The 12,622-nt window shown below is 39.4% G+C and overlaps 1 protein-coding gene across 1 annotated transcript in view; it reads right to left on the reverse strand.

Annotated features, from left to right (window-relative positions):
* GMPS (guanine monophosphate synthase) overlaps positions 1 to 12,622 on the reverse strand; it is a 53,674-nt gene that overhangs the window by 17,732 nt on the left and 23,320 nt on the right. The window contains exons 5-9 of the mRNA XM_070406936.1: positions 11,825 to 11,928; positions 7,946 to 8,139; positions 7,528 to 7,693; positions 3,437 to 3,588; positions 555 to 728 (exon numbers count right to left, since the gene is read on the reverse strand). Coding sequence (XP_070263037.1) covers positions 555 to 728; positions 3,437 to 3,588; positions 7,528 to 7,693; positions 7,946 to 8,139; positions 11,825 to 11,928 — 790 coding nt within the window. The remainder of the gene's footprint in view (positions 1 to 554; positions 729 to 3,436; positions 3,589 to 7,527; positions 7,694 to 7,945; positions 8,140 to 11,824; positions 11,929 to 12,622) is intronic.

Raw genomic sequence — 12,622 nt, forward strand, 5'->3', positions numbered from 1 at the left:
GATTAACCTTGAGGACCTATGGTAAGTGAAATAAGCTAGTCACAAAATGATTTTACTTATATAAGCTATCTGAAGTAGTGAAATTCACTGAAACAAAGTAGAATGGTGGTTATCAGGGGTTAGGGCAGTGATGGCGAACCTATGACATGCGTGTCAGAGGTGACATGGGAACTCATTTTTTTGGTTGATTTTTCTTTGTTAAATGGCATTTAAATATGTAAAATAAATATCAAAAATATAAATCTTTTTTATACTATAGTTGCAAATATCAAAAAATTTCTATATGTGACACGGAACCAGAGTTAAGTTAGGGTTTTTCAAAATGTTGACACGCCGAGCTCAAAAGGTTCGCCATTACTGGGTTAGGGAGAAGGAGAAAACAGTAGCTGTTGTTCAATAGGTATAGAGCATTTCAGTTTTGCAACATGAAAAATTATAGAAATCTGTTTCACAACAATGCAAATACACCTAACACTACTGAACTGTACACTTAAAAATGGTTAAGGGGGGAGGAAAGAGGCTTTATGGGAAAGTTTGCATAAGTTTTTACCTACCTCTTCTCTCAACTTTCTGATAAGCTCTGTGTCATTGTGATGGGTCTTGATGAGTTCAGCTTTGCCACTTGCAACAAGGGATGCACTTTCAATTAGATCAGGCCGTAAAGTACCTTGGGCAAGGAAAACCTCCTCAGGTTTCAGGTTCATTTCTCCAATTACTTCATTGGCAATCTATAACCAACAGGAGTAAAAAAGCCTTTTAAAAGATGACTCTTAAAAAGACAGCAAAATTTTATACTTTCAGCTAAATTTCTCAAAGTCCTTGGGCAATACTGACAGGATGAAATCTACCAACTCCTAAAATAAACTCCTTTAACAACATATGTTCTTTAAAGAACATGCTTTAGAGAAAAACCAAGATGGCGGCATAGGTAAACACCGGAGTTTGCTGCCTCGAACAACCACTTCAAAAATACAACTAAAAGATGGAACGGACATCATCCAGAACCACAGGAAGACTGGCTGAGTGGAAGTTCTACAACTAGGAGGAAAGAGAAAAGCATACCGAGGCTCAGAGGAGGCGTAGTGCCGAAGTAAAATACTAAGGTGCGGAGTGCATGCGGAGCGGGCTGGCTGCTGAGGGCGCGGTTGTCGTTTTCAATCGGGAGGGAGTCTCGGGCTCTGAGCTCCAGTTCCGGGCGAGTCTCTAGGGACCCAGACTCATACGGGAGAAGCGGGACTGTCTGGCATCGCTCAGAACCCTAGGGCAGCTTTCTCTCCCAGGGGCTTGCAGCGATTACTGGGACACTGAGAAGCAGAGCCTCTGAGGGCAAGACTGAGAGCAGCCATAATTGCTAACCCCGCCCTGTTGATCCTGTGGGACCCGCCCGGCCCAAGCCCTGCAGGGAGACTTTTGCTGGATAGCCTCAGGCAAAGGCTAGATTAGCACCTCCCTAGAGATCCAGGAGCCAGGAAGCCCAGAGGTCAGAGTGGGACCATCCGTGGAACCATAAAAGACACACTCAGGGGGCAGACTCAATGAGCACAAAAGCCCCATCGAAGCAAGTCTAGCCCCAGAGGGGTGTCTCCAGCACAGAAGTTCTCCCACCGCAGACACAGCTGATTCTCACAGCCAATTGGCCTGGAGGTCAATTCCTCACAGTGATAACTACAACAATCAAGGCTTAACTACAAGACTGTGCACAAAGCCCACACGGGGGTGCACCAAGAGTGTCTACCTCAGGTAATTGGGACACTTAGTAAAGAAAGGCACTCTATCGACACAGCGAAGCATAAAAAATGCCGAGACAAAGAAACAGGACACAAACAACAGAATTGGAGGAAAGCAAACTGTTGGATATAGAGTTCAAAATCACACTTTTAAGGTCTTTAAAGAACTGTCTAGAAGCCGCCGATAAATTTAGTAAGGCCCTCGAAAAGACTGGTGAGACTGCCGGTAAATGTAGTGAGATCTTCAAGAAGACTGGTGAGACCGCCGATAAATGTAGTGAGATCCTCAAGAAATCTAATGAGACCCTTGATGTTGTGATAAAGGACCAACTAGAAATTAAGCATACATTGACTGAAATAAAGAATATTATACAGACTCCCAACAGGAGACCAGAGGATCACAAGAATCAAGTCAAAGATTTGAAATACGAAGAAGCAAAAAACACCCAACTGGAAAAGCAAAATGAAAAAAGAATCCAAAAATACGAAGATAGTGTAAGGAGCCTCTGGGACATCTTCAAGCGTACCAACATCCGAATTATAGGGGTGCCAGAAGATGAGAGAGAGCAAGATATTGAAAACCTATTTGAAGAAATAATGACAGAAAACTTCCCCTACCTGGTGAAAGGAATAGACTTCCAAGTCCAGGAAGCGCAGAGAACCCCAAACAAAAGGAACCCAAAGAGGACCACACCAAGACACATCATCATTAAAATGCCAAGAGCAAAAGACAAAAAGAGAATCCTAAAAGCAGCAAGAGAAAGAAAATCAGTTACCTACAAGGGAGTACCCATACGACTGTCAGCTGATTTCTCAACAGAAACTTTGCAGGCCAGAAGGGAGTGGCAAGAAATATTCAAAGTGATGAATACCAAGAACCTACAACCAAGATTACTTTATCCAGCAAAGCTATCATTCAGAAGTGAAGGCCAGATAAAGAGCTTCACAGATAAGAAAAAGCTAAAGGAGTTCATCACCACCAAACCAGTATTATATGAAATGCTGAAAGGTATCCTTTAAGAAGAGGAAGAAGAAGAAAAAGGTAAAGATACAAATTATGAACAACAAATACACATCTATCAACAAGTGAATCTAAAAATCAAGTGAATAAATAATCTGATGAACAGTATGAACTGGTGACTGTAATAGAATCAGGGACATAGAATGGGAATGGACTGACTATTCTTGGGGTGGGGGAAAGGGGTGTGGGGGTGAGTGAAGAGATTAGACAATAATCGTGCACTTATGGATGAGGACAGTGGGTGGGGAGTGAGGGCGGAGGGTGGGGTGGGAACTGGGTGGAGGGGAGTTATGGTGGGAAAAAAGAGTAACTAATGTAATAATCTGAACAATAAAGATTTAAAAAAAAAAAAAAGAACATGCTTTAACATGATTCAAAAAGGTATGCAAACATTCCCCCTATTCAAAAGCTAAAAACCAGTCACTGAAATACTGAAAGTCTAATATCAATTGAAAATACCTATTCTTAAAATAGTTAAATCAAATCAATAGCAAAACATAAGTATACATGTTTTTAAAATATAAAACAATTTATACTATTGGTCTATATAGTAGTAATATACAGTAAAACTCTTATCCAAAAATAAAATAAAAATTAGCAAATTTGGTTATTTGATATAATGGCAAGAAAAAACAAATACTAAAATTCACCTTGAAAACACTACACATTGAGGATATTAAAAAGGTACCTTAACAAAAGTATCCCCAATGATTTTTCTTTTCTCCTCAGGACTTGTTGTCATATTTAACGTTTTGCTGATTCTTTTTCGTGGAGTTCTATCTTCATCTGATATTGGTAGAGTTGTTGTTCCATTGTAGAAAGAATGAGCAGCATTTATCACTGGGCGAGGGAGCAGAAACATGTTTTAATCTTTTTTAAAAAGATTTTTAAATATCATACTAACAAATCAAACTACAGAAATAAAAGCAAAATGGGTCCTTTTATCTCCCATTAATTTGCCTACATATTCCAGAACAATCAATAAACCATGATTAATAGAGTCTAGACCAGCCGTGGGCAAACTACGGCCCGCAGGCCGGATCCGGCCCGTTTGAAATGAATAAAACTAAAAAAAAAAAAAGACCGTACCCTTTTATGTAATGATGTTTACTTTGAATTTATATTAGTTCACACAAACACTCCATCCGTGCTTTTGTTCCGGCCCTCCGGTTCAGTTTAAGAACCCATTGTGGCCCTCGAGTCAAAAAGTTTGCCCACCCCTGGTCTAGACAGATGCACTCATTAATTTTGTTTTGTGAATCCCGTGACATTTAATGATCTAGGCCAGTGGTCACAGCAAACTGCGGCTCAGCAAACCAGGGCTCTCGAGCCACATGCGGCTCTTTGGCCCCTTGAGTGTGGCCCTTCCACAAAATACCAACTTCTGTGCATGGGCCACGAAGTTTCAATCGCACTGTACGTGCGCGTCCGCACGTGGTATTTTGTGGAAGAGCCATACTCAAGGGGTCAAAAAGCCGCATGTGGCTCACAAGCCACAGTTTGCCGACCACAGATCTAGGCTCATGATAGCATAAATTATGCTGGTTGTTTTTCCCCTACTCAGTGCGCCACCAGAACAACAGGCAAAAGTAACAGCAGAAAATCATGGCTCCAAGGAAATTAAAAGCAATGGTTCACAAACAGTGATCTTAAGTTCTCAGAACTACATAGACTAGTCTATTGAAAAACTTATGTTTATGAACATACGTTTAGTGACCCTTGACTGTCCACTTATATTTAAGAACAAGGTATTCAAAAACTGACTAAGATCTCTATCCATATATACAAAAGCCTAAGCGACCAAATGACTGGTCAACCCGTCGCTCTGACGCGCACTAACCACCAGTGGGCAGACGCTCAACGCAGGAGCTGACCCCTGGTGGTCACTGTGCTCCCACAGCAGGAGAGCCACTCAGTTGACTGATGGGTGCCAAACGCAGGGCTCACAGCTGGTGAGCGCTGCTGTTGTGGAGTGAGCCTCTCCCGATCGGGAATGACTGGGCGCGAGCCCATGGCAGGCAGGAGAGGCAGGCGGTGTTGGACTGCTGGTTTCGGCCCAATCCTCACAGGCCATGCCGAGGGACCTCACTAGTACACGAATACACCGGGCCTCTAGTCTATATATATAAAAGCCAAAGTGACCGAACGACAGGTCGACCGGTCACTATGACGTTCACAACCACCAGGGGGCAGACGCTCAACACGGGAGCTACTCCCTGATGGTCAGTGTGCTCCCACAGCAGGAGTGCCGCTCAGCTGACTGCCGAGTGCCGGACGCCGGGCTCACGGCTGGCAAGCACAGCTACAGTGGCACAAGCCTCTCCTGCCTCCACGGCAGCACTACCAAGCTGCGACGGCGGCAGGCGCAGTGGGGCTAGGTTAAGCGGAAGCAGGAGTGGCACAGTGCCTGGCCCGGGCTCGGGCTCCTCTCCGGCCGCCTGCCACTTTGTGCACTACTACATCCCTCGAGGGGTCCCAGATTGCGAGAGGGTACAGGCCAGGCTGAGGGACCCCACCAGTGCATGAATCCATGCACCAGGCCTCTAGTTTGGTAATAAGAACAACTGGTGTGCTTCACTGTAAGATGACAAGGCAGCTTGCTTTTTCATTGGGGGACCAACAGTGAATTTGTGGATCTTTCTCTTAAGTACTTTACTCCAGAGAAGACACCTCCAATCTCCTGCCTATCCGCAGTAGTGGTGGGGTGAGAGAGTCACTATTCAGTACATACATTTCTACTTAATCCTACTGTTTTTAATGTAAAATCTTATTTTCACTCTCAACTATGCCTGGCATTATAAATTTGCCAAAGTCCAAAGCCTCTCCTCATTAGCCTCTCTATAGAGAATGAACCCAGTCCTCTGATGGGGAGGGACAACAGCAATTTGTTCCCATGTTAAGTAAGGAAAAGAATCTGCTTCCCAGATTTCCAACCAATCCATTTTAGGCTCACCCAGAGAACCAGGGCCCACAAGGAAGCCAATGCTTCTGATTACTGAGCCTCCCCAGAAGTCTTGCTTTTTGTTGGCTTTCTCCCCTCATCCTCACAACCAAGGTTTTGGAGTCCTCCATTCTACTACGTCAGTTACCAGGAACAATGCAGTTTTTGTGGGGCTAAAAATTTTTATAATTTGGAAGCCCCTTTCAAGAAATAGAATTGAGCCCTAGCTCAGTGGTCGGCAAACTGCAGCTCGCGAGCCACATGCGGCTCTTTGGCCCCTTGAGTGTGGCTCTTCCACAAAATACCATGTACGGGCACGCACATACAGTGAGGTTGAAACTTCGTGGCCCATGCTCATGAGCCGCAGTTTGCTGACCACTGCCTTAGCTGCTTTGCTTAAGTGGATACAGCGTCTGCCTGTGGACTGAAGGGTCCCAGGTTCGATTCCAGTCAAGGGCACATGCCCGGGTTGCAGGCTTGATCCCCAGTAGGGGGTGTGCAGGAGGCAGCCGATCAATGATTCTCATCACTGATGTTTGTTTCTCTCTCTCTCTCTCTCTCTCTCTCCCTTCCTCTCTGAAATCAATAAAAAATAACAAACGAGAAAACAAAAAAAAACAACCAGGAGGGTTAATACATAAAAAAAGAAATAGAACTGACAAATTAAGTATTTAAAAAAAGATCACAAGGCAAACATGAAATGAACTATAAAAAACGTATGTACAGGCATATCTCGCTTTGTGCTTCACTTTATTGCTTCTCCCAGATGTTGCTTTTTTACAAATTGAAAGCAAGACCCACCACTAGCAATATACCTTACTCAACTTTTTCTTAGCCTAATCCAAAATGCCCACAGCTACTCAACCACCACCAACAGAGGGCAAGCTAGAGAAAAGACTGTTAACTTAATTAACTATAAGTTATTAAAATTTCTTACTTTGTAAATTTCATAAAAATATATGACCATCTGAAGATAATACTAGGGTCCCTCCCAGGATTTTGGAAAAGGTTTGACTTGTAAAGGGTCATGAAGTTTAAACTTTATTAGCTTAGAGATAATCTGCTTTCCACCTTCCAACATTTTGTTGAAACCATTAGCCCCATATTCCCTTCTCTGTTCTTTGTCCTTGTGGCATTACACTTGTTTTATACCCATACTGTCATTTTAGTGAAGCTTTGAAAGGAGAAATAGACTCGTCTTCACAACATGTTTAATTACAAGTCTTCGCCTTATATTCAATCTTTGGGCAATGATTTCAAATAACTCAGTAATGTATACGGTTTGCATCATTAAACTACTGACATGACTTCACTATAACTAGTGATTGCATCTTGTTGGTTTTGTTTTGTTTTTAAAGAAAAGATTTCCACAAATGTAAATGCAGTTATGGCCTAAGAAGTTGATTAGTGGCCTTTAAAAAAAAGTGACTGTAGACTTTTCAGTCCTCTTCTTCATATAAGCCTTACTGTTTGTAAAATAATCTGTACAGACATACCTTTATAGGAAGGCTTGGGTATTCTCATGCATAAATAATATTATGGATGGGAAAAGATAACTTAAAAAAAGAAACAGAATGAGTAGAAGAAAATGATAGCTGGAAAATGGTAGGTTTTTGATCTATGTATAACATTAGGAATAAGCAAAAGTTTTAAAATTTATACTGGAATCCCTCCTGAACTAGAAATAATTATAAAAATAAAAATAAATATTTTCAACCCTGAGATTACTGGAAAAACTGAACTTTAAGGTTAAGACAATGTGCTTACTTAAACTACAGGCTAGATTTGATTAAACAAGTTCTGACATGCAAATTAACTTTTCTGGGAGTCATCAATACCTTTGACCTGAATTCCAAGTTTTTTGAGGGCCTCTTCTACAGACTGGCTTTCTCGTTTTCTCATAAAGCCATTATCAATGTGCACAGCAATGATTTGATCTTGGTTCAAAGCACGATTCAGCAAAGCTGTACAAACTGTTGAGTCTACTCCACCACTGAGTAAAACCTATAGGGTGAAATGTAAAAGATCAAATTGATTAAAATAAGCAAAAAGGAAATAAAAACTATCAGCTTAAATCGTTACCTAAGACACTGTTACCAAAGGAATGTATGGTAACTGAAAAAGCACTCTGAAACAGTGCAACTCCCAAAGCGTATGAACCCAGTCAGCACTGAAGGGCTATAATGTTGAGGAAGCCAGCTCTGAGCTCCAATATTATTACATAAATTTGCAGACTTTGGGATGTAAATTGCTTACCAAAACTTTTGATGTGCCTACTTTCTCTTTGATCTCTCGAATACACTCCAGTTCTCTGTTCTGCACAGTGAAGGTCCCACTGCACCCAGCTATATCAAAGAGGAAGTTCTTCAGTACAGCTTTCCCATTTTCTGTAAGGCCAACTTCAGGGTGGAACTGTACTCCATATAATTTTTTAGACTCATTTGCTATACCTTTACAGAAAAAATAATCATAAATTTAATTTTTTTCATACTGAAAAGACTCAACTAGTATTCACAATAATTCTTAATAATTTCTTCCCCAATAAATGTGAAAATTGGTATGAGTTAGCTGGATTTTTAGCAACAGGAAAAAATAATAAAAATTCTATCATCATGATCTTTCTTTATAAAAGTTTTTCCTTATGCAGCAATTAGTGAACTATGTGATAATAAAATAAGTCCTACAGAGATTATTTCACAGTAACCTCACTTCACCTAGATTACTTCAATTGTCTTGACTACTAAATGCAATAACTCAATTTTGGTTCTTGGACCCACATGGCTTTCATCTAGAATGTGCAGGTACCAATTTTCTCTCTGAGAACCTCATATATTAGACCAGATAGAATACTTCAAGTGTACCATTAATCACAAATATAACTTCACTAACTGGACTAATGTGCTTCTAACAACTCTGATTAACTACTAGGCAGCAGATGTTAGACTAGATATTTCACATGTGCATGTATTACCCATTTATGGCTCTGAGATATCAAGAAACTTGCCTGAACTCACAGCTAGTTACGTAGTTAAAAACAGGCCTGGAGGACTCCCAAATTCATACTCATTCTACTATACCAAAGTACCTCTCACACTTTCTTTACTTGGCTTCGAAGACACCACTTACTCTACTCACTTATTTCATTGTCTGCTCCTTCTGAATCTTTTGTTAGTTCCTCTTCATCTTATCCCTCTCCATTCATGCAAGTTGCCCACTACTCAGCCTTAAATCTCTTCTCTGTACATTCTGAGTGATCTCACTCTCATGACCTTAAATTCTACCCAAACCCTTGTTGGTACACTCCCAAATTTGTACCTCCAGCCCAGTTCTCCCCTCTCTAGTCCAGACTCATATATACAACTGTCTACTCATACCTTCATTTCAATTTTTAATAAGGCATCTTTAATTAAATATGCAAACCCAAACTTATGCAATCTTCCCCATCAGGTAAACAGAAACGCCATCCTTGGGCTGCTCAGGCCGAAAAATTTGGGAGTTAAACTTGACCCTACCCTCATTTCCCCACTCCACATGCAAGCCCAAAAAGTATATCCTCTCCCTTCAAAACATGTCAGAATCCAGTCTAACTTCCGTTTCCAATCTGGAATGTAAAAAGCTGGAAGATGCCACTATGTTCTAACAAGAAGTAAAAAGCTGACTACTGCCCTTAGAGAGACTGACAGTGAATACAGAGAATGACAGTTTAACATAGCAGAAACCCATGGGTGCAAACTGCTGATGTGGGAAACCTGAACACAATTGATGAATTGCTAGAGGCTCAGCAAGAACAAATCTGAGACAAAAACTCCAGAAGAACCCAGTCATCGGGGGACCCCACAATTTTGTGAATTTTATGGCCAGCAGGATTTGGTAAATTTTTCCTAGAAAGGGCCAGAGTAAGTATTTTTGGCCTTTGCAGGCTCTACTGTCACTACAGCAACTAAAAGCATCAATAGATAATACCTTAAGTAATGGATGCTGCTATGTTCCAATAAAACTTCAGTTATGAACACTGATGTCTGAATTTCATTTAATTTTCACATTATAAAATATAATTCTCTTAAAAAATTTTTTCCAACCATTTGAAAACATAAAAACCATTCTTAGCTTGCAGGTTATAAAAAACAGGCAGTGAGCCCGATTTGGCAGAAGGCTGTAGTTTGCTGATTCCTTGACTACAGGACAAAGTTCAAGTTCCTTATATTAAACAAAGAGTTGTCATTAAATGGCCACTGTCTCATAAATTTTACTTCTCATCTCCCTTTCATTCTCTACTCCAGCCATTCAAGCTAGCGTGATTACCAAAATAAACCATGTTCTCACCCCAGGTCTATGCAAAAAACCTGAAAGTATCAACAACAAAAACACTCCTGAATAATAAATGATTAGAGCAGGACTGTAGGATACAGGTTAATACCAAAAGTTCATTGCTTTCTTATACACCAACAATGAAGAAGTAGAATTTGAAATTTAAAACACAATATAATTAACTCACCCACAAAAATGAAATACTTAGGTATATTAGTTAGGTATAATCTAACAAAATATGTACAAGATCTCTATGAGAACCCAATTACTCCCTACCGCTTCCATCTCTATTACACTGTTCCTTACACCATTCTCTCCTTTCCCGATTACTACCATAGATTTCTACTGAGCCTCCCTGCTTCCACATTTGACTTTGTCTCTTTTCTTCTCATTATAGCCACGATAATCCTGAAATTAGATGACATATCTCCTTAACCCCACCTCATTATGAGTAAAGCAAATGGTTTCATAATGGCCTCAAAGGTCCTGTGTTCTGGTCCCCATAACCTCTCTGCCTCAACTGCTAACACTCTCCCCCATGTTTCTCCACTCCAACCAGTCTCCTTGCTGTTCCTCAAACATGGTCCTATCCCAGAAGCTTTGTACTGCTCTTTCCTTTCTCCCCAAATATCCAGAAGGGTTTGTACTTCCTTCCTTCATGTCCAATATCATCTTACAGAAATACCTTCCCTGAAGATCTAATAAAACAACCCTAATCATACATGCTCTGCAACACTACTTTCTTTACCTACTTTTTCCATGCACTTCATAACCACTGACAACCGACATAATCTGTATCATCTATCCCTCCCCTCCACTAGAAAGTAAACAAATATTTTGTCCATTTTGTTCATTACTGTATCTTGGCACCTAGAACTGTGCATGGTACATAGCAGATACTCAAATATTTGTTGAATGAATAAAAACACATAAGCCACCACCTACCACTGCTGATCTTTTAAATGAAATAAAAACATGTCACTATGAAAACCATTCTTGATCATTCTTATGCTAATATATTAGCCTGTTAAGTAACTGAGGGCAGTTTACTTAATTCATTTTAGCCATGACAAATCTTTTTTTTTTCAACTTATTATTTGGATATGGCATTTCAAACAAAAAAGAACTTTATTAATTAACCCACTTTTTTCTTTTTTTCCAGAATTACTGGTAATTTATTTACATTACAGTTATCAAGTAAGCAAGTGATTACAAACAGCCAGAAAAGCAATTCCTCTTCTTAAAAAAAAACCCGAACAAAAATGGTTTCAGAGTATGGGTTGACAAACTTTCTACAGAGAGCTAGATAGTAAAAATTTTAGGAACACACATGTACAGTCTCTTCTATTATAACCCTTTAATAATGTAAAAATAATTCTTAGTTCCATATACAAAAACAGGTCTACATGCTGGATTTGACCCAGAGGTCAGTTTGCCAGCCCTGGTTCAGAGAAATCCTGTTTTGCAGCCATCCAAGATACATGCCTATGCATACCTAAGAAAGGCATTTTAAAAGGCAATTATAAACATAGCACCCTAGAAAAATGGACAGTTCTCAAATTTTTCCCGAACTATAAAAGTATAGCTGCTGTTTTATATCTGAAAAACTTGTTAGGATAAACATTTTTAAAAGTATTTCAGAGCAAACCAGTGACTTCTAGGTAAACCTTCCAATACTTAATTCCCTTCACAAATTAATGATTAATCCTATGACATTTAAGTTATCCTTTAAAAATAAGAAAAAATCAAAAACAGTATTTCATAAGAAACATATTTTAGATTTCTCAGATAAATTTTTTTAAATCTGCAAAATTTTATAATTTTCACCTGCCACGATGTTCCCAGAACGTGCCACAACCTTGAATCCATCAGCTACTTTGTCTACACTATCTCCATGAGTAAGCAAAACAATTTCTTCCTTCTGAAGGCCCCTAAACACACAAAAAGTAAAATATAACACATAAATATGTTAATTAAAGACATGATTAATGGGTTCTTTTACTGTGTTTTTTCCCCCAGCTTTATTGAGATATAATTAACCTAAACATCGTGCAAGTTTAAGGTGCACAACATAATTATATATACAGTGAAATAACCACAGTAAGGTTAGTTAACACATCCATCACTTCACAGTTACCATTTGTGTGTGTGTGTGGTGAGAACATTTAAGATCTACTCCTTAGCAACATTCACTTATACAATACAGTGTTATAACTATAGTCACCATTGCTGTACATTAGATCTCCAGAATTCATTCATCTTGTAACTGGGAGTTTGTTCTTTTACTTTAGAAATTCTAGTTTAATCAGGAAAATAAAAATAAGCACATAACAGTGCAACACTGCTGGAATTTAAATGTTTTCTATCCATTATTTTAAAAAGCCAATAAAAGAATATTAAATCTAGGTCAAAAATTGGCTTTACCTCAAACGTGGAAAAAACAAAACAAAAAAGCAAGCAAGTGACTAACACTTAAATTTTCTGGTCTTTCAGAAAACTGAATGAAAACTCAGCAGTTTATTTGCTTTTTTTTAGTAAAGCAGAGATAAACAATTCTAGGAAGCTAGTGAACAGCTCATTCACCAATTTTAAAGTTATACACCAAGTATATTACCATGTAGCAAT

Source organism: Myotis yumanensis, unplaced genomic scaffold (assembly GCF_028538775.1).
Source record: "Myotis yumanensis isolate MYYU_CA2020_CCGP unplaced genomic scaffold, mMyoYum1.0.hap1 SCAF_2, whole genome shotgun sequence".
Classification (NCBI taxonomy): Eukaryota; Metazoa; Chordata; class Mammalia; order Chiroptera; family Vespertilionidae; genus Myotis; species Myotis yumanensis.